The sequence below is a fragment of the Condylura cristata genome, unplaced genomic scaffold (genome assembly GCF_000260355.1).
Source record: "Condylura cristata isolate star-nosed mole 26May11 unplaced genomic scaffold, ConCri1.0 scaffold00066, whole genome shotgun sequence".
NCBI lineage: Eukaryota > Metazoa > Chordata > Mammalia > Eulipotyphla > Talpidae > Condylura > Condylura cristata.
The window spans coordinates 195132-213097 of record NW_004567167.1 but is presented as its reverse complement, the minus strand read 5'-3'; the positions used below and the strand labels follow the sequence as shown (position 1 = coordinate 213097).

The 17966-nt window shown below is 55.7% G+C and overlaps 2 protein-coding genes across 2 annotated transcripts; one reads left to right on the top strand and one right to left on the bottom strand.

The window, feature by feature from the left end:
* Positions 1-2127: 2127 nt before the first annotated feature.
* On the top strand, positions 2128-4679 carry LOC101618798 (zinc finger protein 549-like). Its single transcript, XM_012734669.1, has 2 exons — positions 2128-2324; positions 3259-4679. The coding sequence occupies exons 1-2, from the start codon at positions 2204-2206 to the stop codon at positions 4677-4679; spliced, it is 1542 nt and encodes a 513-aa protein (XP_012590123.1). The 5' UTR covers positions 2128-2203.
* Positions 4680-7243: 2564 nt separating this feature from the next.
* Positions 7244-11979, bottom strand: ZNF416 (zinc finger protein 416). Its single transcript, XM_012734690.1, has 4 exons — positions 11809-11979; positions 11539-11577; positions 10891-11017; positions 7244-9416 (listed from the first exon to the last, which is right to left on the bottom strand). Exons 1-4 carry the CDS (start codon positions 11839-11841, stop codon positions 7861-7863), a joined length of 1755 nt encoding a protein of 584 aa, XP_012590144.1. The 5' UTR covers positions 11842-11979; the 3' UTR covers positions 7244-7860.
* Between the last annotated feature and the right edge of the window lie 5987 nt (positions 11980-17966).

Genomic DNA, 17966 nt, shown 5'->3' with positions numbered 1-17966 from the left:
GGGACTCCGCGCCGCTGCGAAGGGGGCGCCATCCCGGGTTCTCAAGTCTGAGGTGCGAGGCAGCGGTGGGAGCAGCTGGGCCTACCCCGGTGTGGGCTGGAGGTCAGGCACGCAGGGCGGAGGGCGCGCGGCTGGGAGCTGGCAGGAACCACGGAGGGGTGCAGGGGACATGTGGTAGCGTTTCAGACGGGGCTCCTCGTGGTGGTCACGGTGCTCCTCCATGGGGGAGAGTGGAGGGTCTTTGTGGGGAGAAGGGTGGCGACGGTATCTGGGCTAACAGGGGGAGAAAAGGAGCGTAGGGCTGTGGCCGCCGGGGGTGAGGGGTGTCTGGCCAGTGCTGTAGGGAGTAGACAGGACTGCTGTTGGCTGCAGCTGTGGGCTGGGTACCACAGGCGTCAGGCGGTGCTTTCTCTCCTCTCTGCAAGCTCAGATCTTGCTGAAACTCCTGGGGGAGCCTAAGGAGTGTCAGGCAAGATGGCCGATTCCCTGGGGTGCCAGTGAACCCAGCTGCAGTCAGTTGGTTTGTGGTGGAGCAGGTGAGGCTTTTTGAATGCGGGTGGGGGAGAGGGGACGGGATGGGCCAGTGTGTGCTGTTCCCGCTGCCACGTGAGAGGAGCAGGGCTGTGTGGGGGCCCTGCGGAGCAGTGCCAGGGCCACCTCTTGCTAAGAGCCACCAAAGGTCTGGATGGTGGGCTCTGGCTGCCGAGGAAAGGTGGCCGAGCGGGTATGCATGCCTGTCGGAGAAGCCCGACCAAGCCCCCCGGAGCGGAGGGTGTCTGGTCTCAGGGACAGCAGGTTCAAGGGACAGGGAAGGAGCTGCCTGGGGTCCGTGGTGGTTCAGGTGGGGGCTGAGCTGTCGGGGACCTGCCCCCATTTCAGGCTGTTGAGAGGCTGACACAGGCAGGATCTCAAGGTGGGAACAACTTAGGCAGGCAAGGAGATAATTCCAAACATTGAGGAGTAAAGGGGAGTGGGAATGAGGAAGAAACTGGAGTCGGAATTGGGTGCAAATCTTCCTGCTCTGCCTTCAGCAGAGGTTTATTTTATCCATTTCAAGCAGGCAGAGGAATGACATAAGCATATGAAAGGGGCTGAGATCACAATCACCTTTTTTCTAAGAATAGTCTGGGGTCATTTTGACCTGTAGTTGAGATTATAACATTCTAAAATCAATCAAGGTTAAAACAGGTACATAGGTGCACAAAGTTTAAGACTGTGAAGATTAACTAAAATAAAGTCCCTTAAACCTTATCTACTACTAAATAGTTTTTTTTTTCTACTTGAGACATCTTGGGAGTCAGGAAGAGGAAATTTCTTATAAATCAAATTATGGAAAAGTTCTTTGAAGAAACTTGTTAGAAAGTTTTTAAGTGAGTTTCCTTGAGGTCTAGACAATAGAAAGCGTAATTAGCTCTGAATAGGAGACATAGGTGAATTTCCTTATCTAAAGACCAGATAGTAGAATCCTGAAAGACTAGCCAGAAGACTGGTGTGGGTTTCTTTGCGGTGTAGAAGGTAAAAAGCTTGACTAGCTCTAAAACAGGCAACCTGGATGAATTTCCACATCTAAAGGCCAGACAGTAGGAAGTTTGAGTAATTCTGTAGAAGCTGAATAGAAGGCTAGGTGAGATAGTAGAGTGATGAGATTTGGGGTTCCCTCCATCAGGCAGTGAGAGAGACTTTGCGGAAACAGCCCTTTTGCTTTTATCGATCAGCCAGTTGTCAAATCACTTTTGACTTCAGAGGAATGTCTCACCCTTGTGCAGTGCTTGCTTGTCGGAGCCAGGCAGCGCCTTATGCGGCTGAGGCAATCCAATTGTAAGCTGAAAGTTGCTCAGAATATTTTGATAATTACGATTATACAAAAAAGGGAGGTCAGAACATTAAGTTGGCGTGGAGAGTCTGAATTTTCAGAGCTCTTCTGTCTCTATCCGGAATATGTCAGTTGATAGAGGTTGCATAGCTTGTGTCACTGAGCAGTCTGGATGTGAGTTGTGGAGGAAGGACCCCGTGTGTCAGGGAACACAGAGACTTACCTCTCTTGCCGCAGCATCTGTGGGCCTGAGACAGGGATCAGTGGGGTGAGAGGCAGTGGCAGGGTGTTGGGCACCTGGCCTAGTGTCTCTGGGGAGCGTGGCGGGCGGACTGGGTTCAGGGTTGGAGAGGCTGCTTCTGATCTTGTCTGCCCATACCACAGGGCCGCATGACCTTTGAGGATGTGGCCGTGTACTTCTCCCAGGAGGAGTGGGGGCTGCTTGGTGACGCGCAGAGGCGCCTGTATCTGGATGTGATGCTGGAGAACCTGTCCCTTCTCCTGTCTCTGGGTAAGGACTCCCACAACCACTTCCTGGGCCAGGCTTGCCGTCCCATCCCAAGGGGGCTGTGGGCACTGCTCCTCCCTGCGCGGGTGTCCCAGTGTAGACACAGCGTGCGTGGGGTCTGGGTTTTGCATAACCCCAGCCTTGTGGTGCAGGTTTTCACACCAGCGTTTGCTTTCGGACTGGGGGCCTGTCTGAACAGGCCACTTGGCTTTCTGCTCCCTAATCACTGGTGTGTCACAGCTTCTGCCTTTAATGTTTCTGAGAGCTTTGCTGTAACTCCACATAAGGGAGGCAAGACCCCAGGGGTTCCCGGACCCCTGGGGCTGGAGAGTAGGAGCTTTAGGAGTCCACACCAGTCTGAGGGCAGATAGCGCTTGGAACCTCCCTGTGCTCACCAATGGTTTCCTGGAAGGCCTGAGCCAGAGCACCCATGCCCCTCCGTGACAATTCCCACAGTCACTTTGTTGTGACTTCTGTCTGGGCTGGCCCCCATTTGCTGTCCCCCTTTCCCCGCCTCTCTGTGACCTTCTCAGATGTTCACCTCTCCCAGTGTCTCCTAGGATGTGCCCATCTCCTCAGAAAGCCCTGACCCCAGCATGCCTGAGAGTGTCTGCTCCCAGGTCAGGACAGCGCACACCTGCTCACCTATCATCCGCAGGCAGGTCCCGGTCGAGCCCCAGGCAGAGGCATGAGCTGGTCCAGGCTTCCTGCAGCACAGCACTGTGTCCTGCTTCCTTGCTGGTTAAGGCCTCCCTTGCTCTGTGGCCATTGGTGTCCTTGCATTGGAGGCTCAGCAGCCCCTCCTAACCACGCAACCCAACCTTCTACCACACAACCCAACCTCCCTTGCCCTGAAAACTTGTTCCTGGGCAAACACCACCCACTGAGATGGCTATCCCAGAGTCTGCACGTACTGCTTGTGTTGTTGTGCTTTCAGGTGGTGGTTGTGGAGAAGCAGAAGTGCCCTCTCCTAGACACTCCATAGACGGCGTGTCACTGCCCAGTACTCTGAGGTCGGATCCATCCTTTCTGAAGTCTCCTTCCCTTGGAGTATTTGTCACAGCGGCGGCAGAAGCCCCTTTGCTGGACCTGTCTGAGCACCAAGGAGCATGCGCCATACTGGAACCGTACACTTGCCGGGTACATGGGAAACTGCTTTCTCTGGGTTCAGACCTGCACCAGCAGCAGCATGGTGGCGAGCACTGTGTCAGGATGGAGAGCGGGGCCTTGCCTGTGAGGAGTTGCAAGTTCTACGTGCTGGACAATATTTCCACCTGTGGGGAGGTTGAGGAGGTCAGCCTGGGCCCCATGCAACACCAGGCTGCTCACAGCAGAGAGCATCCACGGAACTACAGGGAGAACAGTGAGGTCCCTCCCAGGCTGCAGAGGCATCACAGGTGCAGCAAACCTGGGCAGGCCTTTGGCATAAAGGCTAAATTAATTAAGCATCAGAGAGACCACCCTGGAAAAAATTATGAGTGTACCGAGTGTGGGAAATTTTTTAGACACAATTCCAGTCTCTCTTATCACCAAAAGGTTCACAGTAGAAAGGGGCCTTACAAGTGCAGTGAGTGTGGGAAATCCTTCATCTATAAAAGAATATTTGTTGAGCACCAAACAATCCACACCAGAGAAAAGCCTCATGAATGTAGTGAGTGTGGGAAATCTTTTAGACACAATTCCAGTCTCTCTCATCACCGAAAAGTTCACGACAGAAAAAGGCCTTATGAGTGCTCTGAGTGTGGGAAATCCTTCATCTATAAAAGAATACTTCTTGAACACCAAAGAATCCACACTGGAGAAAAGCCTCATGAATGTAGTGAGTGTGGAAAATTCTTTAGACAGAGATCCACCCTCCGGGAACACCAGAAGCTTCACAGTGGAGAAAGGCTTTACAAGTGCAGTGAGTGCAAGAAGTCCTTCACCCACAAAGCGAGACTTGTCGAACACGAGTGCATTCACACTGGAAAAATGCTATATGAGTGTAAGGAATGTGGCAAATACTTCAGACAGAGGTCCACTCTTAGCGCACACAGGAAGCTTCATGGTGGAGAAAGACCTTCCATGAGTAATGACCATGAAACACCCTTCCTTACATTCTCTGGCTACTTTGAACACCAGAGAGTTCATAGTGGAAAAAAGCCTTGTAAGCGCAGCACAGGTGGGAAGTGCTTAAATGAAAAGTTTCTCTCCGTTAGGCACAAGAGAGTTTGCAGTCAGGAAAAGCCTTGCAGGTGTAGTGAATGTAAAATAGTCTTTAAACATATTGTCGGCTTATTGTACCACCAGGAAGATCACACAGGAGGCCTGGTGGGTGCAGTCTCCCACACGTCTTTGTCTCCAAAAGAATCTCCTTAAGGGCAGAAAATTCACACTGGAGGGGGGTTTGCGAGGGCAGCAGACATGGGAAAGCCTTCAGGAATAGGTATTTACCAAGCATCAGAAGCCTCTGCCACAAGACCTTCGCAGAATGTCCTGTCACCTTGTTGACAGTAAGACTCAAGCATGGACTTTTCAGTGGCTCCATCTAAGAGAGAGCCCTGTCCATCTAAAGGGCACTGTTGTGGTGACTAGTACAGGCTCCACGTGCTGAGGAACTTTGTGAGGCTGTGTGAGAACTTCCTGAAGTGCCAGGTGCCTGTCCCAGAGATGATCTCAGCTCCCTGTGGCAAGTCCTGAAGATGCTAGCTAATCTCCCAAATGTCCTCACCACTGTTCTCCAAAACCTTAAAGGAATTATGAGTAAGTTTGTTGGAGAAACCTTTTCACACTCCCAGGCACAGACTCGACCAGTTCTAGCTCATTCGGTATATCTAGGGTCTCCTAAGAAATTGTATAACTTGGGCCCTCCCTGGTGGTGCAGTGGGTTAAAGCACAGCACTATGATGCTGTCCACAGCCACTCCAGCACAAGTTCAATCCCCCGCCAGGGAGTGATATTTTTATGGCTTTTTAAAATGTGATGATTGTATGGATTCATTTTTATTTCATGTCACCTAGCACGGAAACTACCTTGTCATAAGCTAATATATGTACTAATAAACACTTATGTTTGAAGACACCTTAAATCTGAACTTTCCTCAGCCAACTGCTTACAGAGAACTTCCCATGAGTTCATAGAGCAGACCGGCCCTCTAAAAGGCAGGCTTAAATCCCTAACTTAGTATGCATGTGTAAGTAAACTCAGCCTGGTCCAAATTTATGATTCTCTAACTTGTCACACACTGTGTGTTCATCCCCACACTTCAGGATTCCTGTCTGTGTAGAGTGGGAAGTACTGCTTGGGAGTATGCTGTACTTTTTTTTTCACCAGTCAGGTTTTACCTTCCTTTTCAATGTCTGTCTGGTTTCAGATAAGCTGTTACCCAGCGTGAGGTTCCCTGCAGGACTGCAATGGCAGAAAAGCCGTGACTTCCACATCCTGGTTGTGTCAGTAATTTTGTGTATTTTTTAAAGATTTACTTTATTTTCAAGATATGTTTTTATGATTTATTCACTCATTCACAGTAGAGTGGTACAGACCAGAGGTGCAGGGGTGGGAGGACTCCTCAGAGACAGAGTGTGGAACAGAACAGGCAGATCTTGAAACCTACTGCTGAGGGGGCAGAAGGGAGACTGGAGGGGCCTGCTGCACCCTGGGGTTACTCCCTGGCCGGAGATGGCTTCATAGCTTGAGACTTCCCTCCTGTGCCCCAGGGACCCTGATGTCATGAGTTCTCTATGTAAAGATGGTTGCAGTGTCAGACGCAGATGACCTGGGAAGGCCCTGGTGTCAGGGAGCTGAGTCCTGCCCTTCAGGGTTAAAAGGGGTGCGTAGGAGGGGGGCAACTGGTGGGGACACAGCTGGTTCTTGCAGGTTTCCTGAGGTGGATCAGGATCCCACCTGGCCCTGGGGCCCTTGCAAGGTGGGGCACAGGCACATCCCGGTCTCAGGCCCAGCGAGCAATTCCCAAGGACAAGGAGATTGTAGAGGGCACTAGTTAAATCATGGAACAGCGTTCTTTACTGTGAACATGACAGTTTTATCTGTTTGACAACACTTTTCAGTTGCGTACAAAACATGTACAGGTTATGGCATGTCAACAGTGCTTCTCTATAGTTTAAAAAATAAAAAGTGCAAAACACCCTGGATCTCAGTCATTGTAGCCAGGTTTAACAACCCAATACTGAGTCCTCTCTAGCTGCCCCTACTTCTGGGGAGGACAGTCAGCACGGAGCATGCTGGTGAGAAACGGGCCAGTTCCGGCTGGGGAATGGGAGCTCGGGCTGGGCTGCAAAGGCTCCATCCCAGACATTCCCGCAGCTGTCTTCTGTTGTTCTCCTGCCTCAACAGCAGCACATGTGAGGTGAGCAACCCAGAGGATGAAGATCCACCGTGCCGACAGTGACTTCAGCTAGAGGCACTGCTCTGGAGTCCTGGGACTTCTTAGTCATTAGCATTGATTCCAGACCCACATTCAGAAAAGGCTTATCTGTCTGAGGCACTCTCTTCCCCTCTTCCTCCCACATGACTGCAGTTCCAATCAGGGCTGCGACCTGACCTCATAGCCTAGGTGTGCAGCCAGTCTGAGAGAACCATTACATATGCCAGGCCATTTGGCTCCTTGGTAGAGCTTGGTAAAAGCTTCCTCTCAACAGCGCAGGATGTGATGGGGCAAGCTCTGGGAGCATGAGGACAAATTCACACACACATACCCCCCACCAGGGCACTGGGGCTTGTCAAACCAAATGACCCACTACCAGGTGCCTGGTGGCCTCAGCCTGAGGAGTCATCCAGGGCACAAATTAGAACATAGAACATGGCACTGGCTCATGGGCGGTCTCGGGCAGCAAAGCCAGTCAGGGGCAGGTTGGAATGAGGCCACTCTGCTGTTACCTTTGTGCCTATAAAGGCTGCCCATCCCTCATACAAACAGAATCTGACTTTTTCACCCATACACAGTAGTGAAAACCACCTTAAGATAAAAGGTAGATTAATAACACCTTTATTACTGTACAAACAGGAGCAGTGGGAGGCAGAGTTATTGGGTGATTTAGAAGCAGGAAAAGCCAACTACAAATGTCATGTAAAACCTAACAACTTCCATGAAGAAGGTAAATCCTTCCTATGAGCCTCCGGCGGAGCCCACTCTGGGCTCAAAATGGGTCAGATTCCCACTTCAAAAATCAGGAAAGAAATTGTAAGGGATCAGACAACTCAAAAACTTTCTCCAGGGAATGGAAGGCGACAGCTGCCTTGTCCTAGCAATGGCTGCTGTGCAAGGCAGCAGAAGTGAGGTTCCCGCATCGGAGACTAGCAAGAGAACGCTGCCAAGGGCCCAGGGAGCTGAGATGCGCAGTGCCGCTCCTGCAAGCCTCTCACTTGCTGGGAACTCGGGGAGTCTCACCTCTTGGGACGTGTAGAAGGATGAAGTTCTACGTCAGAGATGGCTCCCTCACAAAAGCTGTCTAAAGCAATGACCGTGAACAGGAGAGGCAGCACCATTCCTTCACCTCCACGGCCTTTGCCAAGTGTTAGGTGTTAGGGTGAAGGACTTCCCCTATCTCCTTCGTTCATGGGACCTCTCCAGGGTGTGAAATTTTTGGTGGAGATTGAGGCTGGAACGCTGGCTGAAGAATTTGCCACATTTGCTGCACTCATAAGGCTTTTCTCCAGTGTGGACGACCTGGTGTTGAATGAGAACAGACTTTTGCCTAAAGGATTTCCCACACTGGCCACACTTGAAAGGCCGGGCACCGCTGTGAATACTGCAGTGCTGAATGAGGCTGGTGCTTCGACTGAAGGCCTTCCCACACTCGCCGCACTTATATGGCCTTTCTCCAGTGTGAATTCTTTGGTGTTTGGTGAAGATGGCTCTTCTGCTAAAGGATTTCCCACACTGGCCACACTCAAAGGGCCGTGTTCTGCTGTGTAATCGCTGGTGTTCAATGAGGCTGTAGCTCTGTCTAAAAGATTTCCCGCATTCGGCACACTCATATGGTCTCTCTCCAGTGTGACTTCTTTTGTGCCGATCAAGTTTGGATTTGGATCCAAAGGCTTTCCCACAGTCCCCACACTCATAAAACCTTTCACTAATGTGAACTCTCTGGTGTCTAATGAGAGTGGCTCTTTGACTAAAGGACTTCCCACACTGGACACACACATAAGGCCTCACGGTGGTATGAGTTCTCCGATGTTGAACAAGGGTGAAGCTTTGTCTAAAGAACTTCCCACACTCACTGCACTCATAAGGTTTTTCCCCAGTGTGAGTTCTGTGGTGCCGCACGAGATTGGATTTGCATCCAAAGGCTTTCCCACATTCCTTACACTCATAAGGCCTTTCTCCACTGTGAATCCTGCAGTGTTCAATCAGGTTAGAGCACTGACTGAAGGCCTTCCCACAGTCGCCACACACATAAGGCCTCTCTCCAGTGTGAACTCTCTGGTGTATAATGAGAGTGGCTTTTTGCCTAAAAGCTTTCCCACACTCACTGCACTCATAGGGCCTTTCTCCACCGTGAGCTCTTTGGAGCTGAACAAGTGAGCATTTACAGAGGAGTGCTTTTCCGTATCTGCTGGCTTCTAAGACCTTTTTTCGAGTGGAGACTCTCAGGTGGCAGACAAGACTGTGCTTGTGGCTGGAAGCTCTCCCACATTTGCGCCACTGGGAATGACCTCTTCCCCTGTGAATGGCCTCCCCATGGTCAGAGGTCTGGGCTGTCTTCTCACTGTTGGGAATGAGCTGCTGGTGCTGGAGAAGGCCTAGTGCAGCTGGAAACTCTTTCCTAGCTTTTGAGCTGATGAAGGGGTTCCCCGACACATGGAATATGCAGCTCTTCACAAACGACAGCTTATCCACGTTCCTCCTGGCGTGTTTCTCTGTACAGTAATGCTCTTGGAGCTGGTGCAGGTTTGCATATGCCCTGACTACATCCAGTTTCTGGCCAGGAAGATCAACCAGGTGCAAAATGTCTTTCAGGATTGGGACACACAAGTCACAGGGGTGAGTTTTCCAGGTGGAAGAACCTGCCTTTATTGTCCTGACCTGTGACAATGCTTCCACAGAAACACAGTTTTTGAAAGGTGTGTCTTCCTCCTCTGATCCGTGCCAACAAACTGAAAGAGAAATACTGATGAAGCTCGTTATAAGGGAGTATTAATAACGTCCTGTTAACTTGCTGTACGTTTGATGTCACAAGACCTTGATGGGCAGGAAGAGATGTGTGGTATGTGTGCGTGTGTGTGGTATGTGTGAGAGTGTGTATTCATATCTTGAACAGCAGCTGAGAATATAATTTTTTTTCTCAAGTGCATTGAATATTTTCCAGGACACGTATAACTGATTATAAAACCAATTCTTGACACATTTAAGAAAAATGGAACTATCATATATTTTATCTCACCAAATGAGAACATGAAAATTCATGAATATGGGGAAAACCAATGAGTAAAAGAAAAAATCAAAAGGGAAAACAGGCCCTCCCTGGTGGCGCAGCGGGTTAAAGCACTGCACTAAGAAGCTTAAGCCACTTCCGCATGAGTTCGATCCCTGCCTGCCCCTGGAGAAGATCCACATGGCAGGGCAGACCTCTCCTGACCTGCCCGCTGCTCCCCTCAGCAGTGTACTTCGTCGATCTGCCTGTTCTGCTCCCCACTCTGTTCTTGGTGAATCCTCTCACCCTCTGCATCTCTGGCCTGTACCCCAGTTCTGTATGAATAAATAAAGCTTAAAAAAAAAAAAGAAATCAAAGAGTATCTTGAGGCAAATGAAAATAGAACTGTTATGACCATTCTAAGAGAAAAGGTGATAGTGGAAAGTCAATCCCCTTGCTGCATGCATCAAGGAATCCTAGAAATGAGACTAACTGATATCACAAAACCAAGACAAATAAAAGTTCCCAGAAACATATAATCTACCAAAATAAACTCATGAAGAAACAGAACATCTAAACAGACCAATAAAAGAACTCTGAACCTCTCAACGGAGAAAAATCCAAGACTTGAAGATTCTACTGGTGAATTCGATGAAATAGTCAATGCCAATCCTCAAACTTTTCCAAACTGAAGAGAAATAAATATATCCACATTCATTTCACAAGGCCTGCATTACATGGGTACTAAAAACTGGAAAGTACACAAGAAAATGATAGGTCAGGGCCTCCTTTGGCATACAAGGGGTTAAAGCACAGCACTCTGAAGCTGTCCCCACCCTCTGTAGCACAAGCTCAATCCCCAGGCAGTGGCCAGTGAGTGACCCCAGGGCGCAGCAGACCCCTTCTGTCTCTCTGCTGCCCTCTGAGCAGTAGGTTCAAGTGGATCCCCACTCTGTGACTGGTGAATCCTCTCACCCCCCACATCTGGCCTGCACCCCAATTCTTGTATGCATAAATGAACACATCTTTGAAGAAGTAAAATTACTGACTAGATCAGGACTTGCAGGGAGAGGGCAACCAGGTAAGATGGCGTGGCTGACTGCAGGGTCCTGGAACCCTTTCCTACACAAGAGACACGCCAGCAGGACCTGCGGTCTGGTGTGGGAACAGGAGAGCCGCCTCTGGGGAAGAGGCAGCAGGGTGGTCTGCGGCCTTACCCAGTGAGGTGACAAGGGCGCGGTGTTCCAGCATTGCCTCGTGGTACAGGTGTCTCTGAGCCTCATCCAGGAGCCCCCACTCCTCCCGCGAGAAGTCAATGGCCACGTCCTCAAAGGTCACACAGCCCTGCCAGAAGGCACAGTTAATTCCACAATGGGCGTCTCTCCGCAGAGACAAGGCCCCTCGGCGCCCAGTCCCACTCCCTGCAGAGTTATTAATGCCCTGCTCAGCCCCCTCCTCACATTATTGGAAACAGCCACAGGGCCCGGTGGCCACCGCGTGGACGGGGCAGCCACAGCAGTGTGCGGCCATCTGGACTGGCCCAGCCGGCCAGCAGTGGCCCTGACCCCACTCTTCCCACACCCCAGGGGGTCCTCCAGGCTGCTCTGACAGCTGACGCCCACCCACTGCTCCCATCACCTCCAGAAGTGACACCCGACTTCTTCTCCAGGCCTCAGTCCACTGCCCTCAGTTTTCCTGTCTTAGGAGAGGGGAGAGGAGGCCCGCAGGTCCGGGCGCAAGCCGGCCCGGGCCTGAACACCCATGTGCGCTTCGCCAAGCGCCCTCCCTGGACAACCCCGGCCTGGATCTCCACCGGGAGTCGGGCTTCTCAGGGCCCCGGCCTAGGCTGGACAAGCCCCACTCACCTGCGTGCAGCCCGGGGGCACCTGCGCGGCCAGCGGCGCCTGGGGGGACAGGGGCGTCACTGTAGGGGGGGCGGCGGGGTCACCGCCCCAGGCCCTCAGCGTGGGGAAACTCCACCGCCGTCCGCGCCTCAGCCGCCCCCCTCACGCCCACCGGGCCTCGCGCCCCGGCCCGCTCCGGGCGCGGTCGGGGGTGAGACCCCCCGCCAGGCGACTCCCGTCCCCACGCCGCCCCGTCGGGAACCCCGAGCGGGCGCCCCTGGGCCCTAGTACCTCAGGCAGGGCGCTCGGCGCGACCGCTGCCATCGGACTGCGCGCGGGGGCGGGTCCCCGGGCGTCCGCGCCGTCGCCCTCAGAGCAGCGGCCGCGTGTGGGGGACGACGCTCCCCGGGGACTCCCCGATCGCAGTCTGCGCCCCCGGGGGCTCAAGGCGGGCCGCCAGCAGTCGGCGGGACGGCCGCCGAGCCGGAAGTCCCGCCCCTCCGGAGCGGAAGCGCCGCCTGCCGCGCGCTCATTGGTGGACGCCGCGCTCGGCAGCGGCATTGTGGGTAACGTAGTTCGCGGCGCAGTGGCCGGTCCTCGCGGACCCTCGACCTCGGCCGGAGCGCGGGCGCCCCGCGCCCCGCTGCAGACCCGGAGCGGGGGTCAGATGCCCGCCCGCCCGGGCCCTCGGGAGACTCGCGACCGGCCTCCGGGGCCGGCGCACGTCTGTGTGGATTCGCCTTTGGGCGACGGGAAATGGGGCGCGAGGGGCCCTGACCCGGGGAGGGGGCGCGGCCCAGGGCGCTGTTCTAGGCGTCTCCACAGCCGCCGGGGCCCTCAGGTGCGTCCCCGCGGCCCCACTGTGCGCAGCCCCCCTCATCCGGGCGGGGGCACCCGGTTCCCAGGGAGCGGCAGGCGGGGAGACTCCAGCTCATCGTGAAGGCCGGACGGACCCTCGCTGAGGCCGCCGAGCCCCCGTTCTGGGGATGATCGGCCTCCCAGGCGGGGTCCTGCCTCCCCTTTACCTGGCAGGTGCACCCACGGGCGGGTGTCTGGAAAAGCTGCCCAAGGCGGTGGTGACATCTTGGGACCACGCGTACTCTGGAGCCCCGGGTGTGACAGCTTGGGGCCTGCAGTCGCCCACAGGCTTGGAGGCGGAGGGTCAGCAGGCTGCGGTCAGCACGGCACTCCCCGCTGCTGCAGTGCCCCTACCTGGGCTCTGGCACTTCCCTTGGGACGCGCTGTACTCCATGGTGACGCCTGCCTGCCACCAGCGGCTGCCCTGGCCCAGCTCCTGGCGGCCCCACCTCGCCAGGCACGTGCAGCCTCCAGTCAGTTCTCAGGCCCTCCCGGCTCCCTGCCTGTCCGGACGCGCGGAGTCGCCCTGGCCGGCTTCCAGCAGTCAGGCTTTGCCTTCCCGACTGAAGACAGCTGGAGCAGCCTGAGGTCCGGGGCGCTGTCCGGCCGGGTCCTCTGAGTCCTGCCTGTGTAGTCCCAAGCGGCTGCCGACAGAGCAGAAATGAGTGTGGACATTGCACCTGTTGTACCCCATGCAGCCTCAGATGCGCGTCCCGGCCGCTCAGTGACCTTCGCTGACCAGGCGGGTCGCAGATGGCCTCACCATCCTGTGAGACCACCCCCCAGAAATAGCAGGACTTGCCTCCCTGGTGGCGCAGCGGGTTAAAGCACAGCACTAGGAGGCCAGCCACCTCGGCTTCAGTGAGCGTTCCATCCCCCCCAGGAGCTGACGCATCCCGGACACCTTTGCCTCGAGCTCGTCCCACCCTCTGACCTACACGCACCCCCAGCCCCTGTGCGCACGTGGCCTGCAGCTCCCGGAGTGACCCACGCTCCCTGTTGTGCGAGGGCCCAGGTCTTCACTGATCTTTGAATACTCGGCGGGGCAGCTGCCTCCCAGGTCTGGAGGCTCCGTGCTGCGCCGCGTGGGTGGCCCGGCCGAGGGCTGTCCCCGAGGACTGTCTGCCTCTGCTCTCCCTACTCGTGTGGCCTCTTCCTGCAACGCCTGCCCTGTCCGCATCCTCAGACGCCAGTCTCCTGCAGGTCGCTGCTAGCTCCCGGCCCTCCGGCTGGACGCGCCCGACCCCTCCCGGCACAGGCAACGACGCCTACCTGGCGCCTCTTTGCTTTCAGATCGCTGCCGTGGCTCGGGGGCGAGGATGCCCCTTCCGAGCAGTGTCTCCCAAGAGGGTCGCAGGCCAAGACGCCTGTGCCGGGGTCGTCCCTCCTGGGATCGGGACCCCGTAAGCTGTGTGCCCGGGTCTGGACGGGGCTCCTTCGCCAGACCGAGTTGCAGCCCACGTGTCCTGGGAAGAAGCCATACTCCTGCCGGGAATTCAGAGACTTCTGGTTCACTGCAGACCATCGCCCGTGTCAGAAGGCTGACGGCGAGGAGAAGATCTTCCAAATGGGTTTGGACACTTGGCATTTGTCAAGCCGCAGCTTCCAGGAGTCAGGGAAGCCCTTTGCCTGTGAGGAGGCTGGAAAGGACTCTGCAGCTACCTCCGGCCTCCGCCAGTGCCAGGCTGCTCCCAGCTAAGAAACCAGGCGGCAGTTTCGAGAGTGGAGGGCTGTTTACAGCCCGCCGACAGTCGCGAGAAGCGGAGCGGGGTCAGCGACACGGACGCGCTCCCCGCCCAAGCCTCTGCAGGGGTGAGAGCAGAGACGCTGTGTGCAAACCCGGCCGCAGGCTGAGCCCCAGGCTGGGAGGCCGTTCTCCTGTGCTACATGTGGCGATTCTTCAGCCGCCAAGCCCACGTCATTCGCCACTGGAGAGTCCACACTGGAGCGAAGCCTTTCGGGCGTGCTGAGTGCGGGAAGTCTCGCCCAGAGACCCGACCTCCTCCTGCACCTCCGTGCGCACCGGGGAAGGCCGCACCGGTGCAGCAGTGTGGCAGATCCTCCCGGAGAAGCTGTTTCCAGATTCACCAGCGGGTCCACACGGGGGAGGCCGTGCGAGTGCGGCGGGTGCGGCAAAGCCTTTCAGCAGAAGACCATCCTCACTGACCCCCAGAGTCCACCCTGGAGAGCGGCCGTACGGGTGCAGGACGTGTGGCAAGTGCTTCAGCAGCAGCTCTGCCTCTGCTCACCAGAGCGGCCGCGGTCCAGGAACTCACAAGGGGTGGCACGAACCCTGCGCTTGGTGTCGCCTCTGCCGGACCCCAGACAGGCACCAGCCCTCCCTCCCCCCATCGTTCTCAGGGCAGCTGAGATTGTTGGCGACTGGGGCTTGGTGGCCCTGAGGCCTCCGCACTGTCCACGTCAGAGCTGCCTTCGCCGGGGCCATTGCCCACAAGCAATGGAGGAGCCCGCCGTCCTTCCCGGAAACCACCTTTGTGCCCGCCTGGACTCCTGCCCTGGGGAGAGCCGCTCCAGGCCGAGGGGAGCTTGGGGAGGCGGCACCCAGGCACCCAGCAGGTAGTCCGCACCGTTGGAGTTGATTCTCAAGACTCGTTTTCTCCAGAGTGTGGACGTTGAGGGAGGTGTTTCCGGGTGTGGCGTCACCACGCGGAACGTTTCCACGCCCAGCACAGCCGTCAGGGCGAGGGCGCCTCGTCCCCGCTGTGATTTCTGCCCGGGTCTTCAGGGAACCAGTGATTTGTATGTCTTCGCGGTGGGCTGAACCATCAGGCCAGGGAATGTTGATCCCCCGCCACACCCCCTTGCCCTGCACCACTAATGAGGTGGGTGCTTCTGAGCGGCGGAAGGGCGCGCTCTGGGCATTTCCTTCGCAGTCGCTGCTCTCCTGTGTGTGCCTGCGTCCGTGTGTGCTCTCTGTGGGCAGTTACATTCCTTGTAAATACCAGCGGAGCCGCTCATGGAGGGGTAGTTGGCTTCTCTCAACACTGCTAAGGTCCGGAGCTCACGCTCCTGTCTGAGTCCGCAGCCTCTGTGAGCCTGGTGCCCTCTCCGGCCTGCCCAGGAGGCGTGTTTAGTCTTCCTCTGTCAGCGTGTGCGGTAGCGGCCCATGGACTTACTTTCGTTTCCTTAAGGATTTACGATAATTGGTGTTTGCCAAGTGTCTGTCTGTAGTAAAATGCCTATTGTGATGCTGCCCTATTTCTAGTCTACGAATTTTGATTATTTGCCTCAGTAAAAACCAGGGTAACAAGTCAACATAAATGTGCTGAGTGTCAGTGCAGTGACCTCCTTGATGCATGGGGTACCAAAGGAATGTCAACATTTTTCCCGTTTTTTTTCTCTTCTAAGATTTATTTATGCATGCAGAACTGGGGTACAGGCCAGAGGTGTAGGGGGTGAGAGGCAGAGTGGGGAGCAGAACAGGCAGGTAGACGAAGTAAGTGCTGAGGGGAGCAGCGGGCAGGTCAGGATGGGTCTGCTGCGCCCTGGGGGTCAGCTCTGGGACCAGGGGTCAAATTCGCGCTGAGGTAGCTGCGCTGAGGTAGCTGCGTGGGGTAGCTGCGGCCAGCCTGCGTGCTGCATCCCGGCCTGTTTCACCACCAGGGAGGGCCCTTCCCCTTGTTCTATATACTGTGCTCTGCTCGAGGGCAAGGCCACCCTGCCCTGCAGACATTTCTGCCAGAGAATCGCACAGTCCCCATCATTTGTAGGGGTCAAGCTAGAGCATGCCGCCTGCAGCTGTTCCAGGCCACTCCCCTGGGCGAGCTCTCCCACGCCGCCGACTGCAGATGGCCAAGACGGGGTCGCTGCCCTGGAGCCGGAGAACGACATGGGCCCGGCGCTCGCTCGGCGGCGCTCGGAAAGGGGCTACGAGCGACACACTGAGCGATTGGGGACGATGCATGAGTATTTGTAGCAGTTGAATTGATGTAGTAAGTGACCTCAGTGCACATATTTAAGATGTATGTTTTGATACTTAAAAGCTTCCTGTTCTTGGCCCTCCCTGGTGGCGCAGCAGGTTGAGGTACAAGCACTGCAGGCCGCCACAGCCGCTTCAGTGCAGGCTCCATCCTCGTCCCAGAGGTGACCCCCAGGGTCTCCCGACCGCCCGCTGCTCCCCTCAGCAGTGACTTCGTCGATCTGCCGTTCTGCTCCCCGCTCTGTCTCTGGCGAAGCCTTTCACCACCTCTGTCCTGTACCTCAGTTCTGTGTGAATAAATAAATGAGTCTGTAGAAAAAAGTTTCCTATTCTTGACATTTACTCTTTTCAACATAAAATCACGGATACACAGAAAATACAAAAATTTTTAAAAGATTTATTTATGCATACGGAACTGGGGGGCAGGCCAGAGGTGCCGGGGTGAGAACAGGCGGATCCACTGAAATCCGCTGCTGAGGGGAGCCGTAGGGAGACAGGAGAGTTCCGCTGCGCCATGCGGGTCCCTCCCTGGCCAGGGATCGAACTGACACTAAAGTGGCTGCAGCTGCAGCTGTCTTGCAGCGCTGCGTGCTAACCAGTTGTGCCACCACAGAAGGCCCAGATTTCAGAATGAGTGCTGCAACGGTGTGTTCTCACTTTTTTGATGTGTGGACGTGGGAAAGCTGCCTGCTGGAGCTCACGAGCTCTCCCATTTATGGTCTGACTTTTAAATGGTCGTTTTACCTACAATCCAGGGCACTGCTGATGCGTAGCTGCCTTTCTAAATGTCAGAGCCCTTGTGAATGCCAATAACAGAAAATAAAAACATTTTATTTTTTTAAAGATAGATTTATTTATGCACACAAGAACTGGGGTGCAGGCCAGAGGGGCAGGGGGTTGAGAGGACTCACCAGAGAGTGGGGAGCAGAACAGGCGACTCTACAGAAGTCCACCGCAGAGGGGAGCAGCGGGCGGGTGGGGAGGGGTCTGCCGCGCCCTCCCTGGCGGGGTGGAGCTCTGGCTGCAGGGCCGCAGGGCCCTTCCCGCGCTGCGCTGGGGGGGGGCTGGGGGCAATAAAGAGATTTTAAAAGACCAGTGTGGCCGCCGGGCAAGGGGCAGTGGGGCACGGACTGGCGCTCGGGCCTCTGCCAGGCCCACTTCCCTCTGTTCGGGCCTCGTGGTGCCCACGGAACTGGCCTTTCCCCCTTAGGAAACATTTCAGACCAAGAGCCTTTGACACTGGTAACGGGCCCAGAGCTACAGCGATGTCAGTGGCAACAGGACCAGGGGCTGAGCCCACCGCAGAGCCTCGCGCCTTCCCTGGGCCCCGGCCGGGCAGGGCGGGCCGGCCAGCACCCTCTGCTCTTTCGGAGCTGCTGCTGGTTTGACCCTCCGAGTCTAGCTCCTTCCAGCTAAGTTTCCTGACTGCCCCCCATGGGAGGCCCGCAGAACCCACAGGCCACTTCCGGAGCCCCGCGATTCGGGGTGTGCCGCTGAGGGGCGCTGAAGGGTGGGAAGGCGGCCCTGGCTGGTGCCGCCGCCATACAGGGGAAGCGCCAGAAGCTGGCGGAGGAAGGACCGGGAAGGCCCGGCTCGGCCAGTGACAACACGGTAGCTTCTGTCACCCCCCACCCCCAGTAAGAGCTGGGGG

What these genes read in the sequence shown, in the direction of transcription:
- LOC101618798 (XM_012734669.1), top strand. Translation starts at nt 2,204, where the DNA reads ATGACCTTTGAGGATGTGGCCGTGTACTTCTCCCAGGAGGAGTGGGGG. An exon ending in GTCCCTTCTCCTGTCTCTGG is followed by an intron (nt 2,325 to 3,258) that starts GTAAGGACTCCC and finishes TTGTGCTTTCAG; the next exon opens with GTGGTGGTTGTGGAGAAGCA.
- ZNF416 (XM_012734690.1), bottom strand. Translation starts at nt 11,841, where the DNA reads ATGGCAGCGGTCGCGCCGAGCGCCCTGCCTGAG. An exon ending in CGCCGAGCGCCCTGCCTGAG is followed by an intron (nt 11,578 to 11,808) that starts GTACTAGGGCCC and finishes CTGTCCCCCCAG; the next exon opens with GCGCCGCTGGCCGCGCAGGT. An exon ending in TGCCCCCGGGCTGCACGCAG is followed by an intron (nt 11,018 to 11,538) that starts GTGAGTGGGGCT and finishes GCCTTCTGGCAG; the next exon opens with GGCTGTGTGACCTTTGAGGA.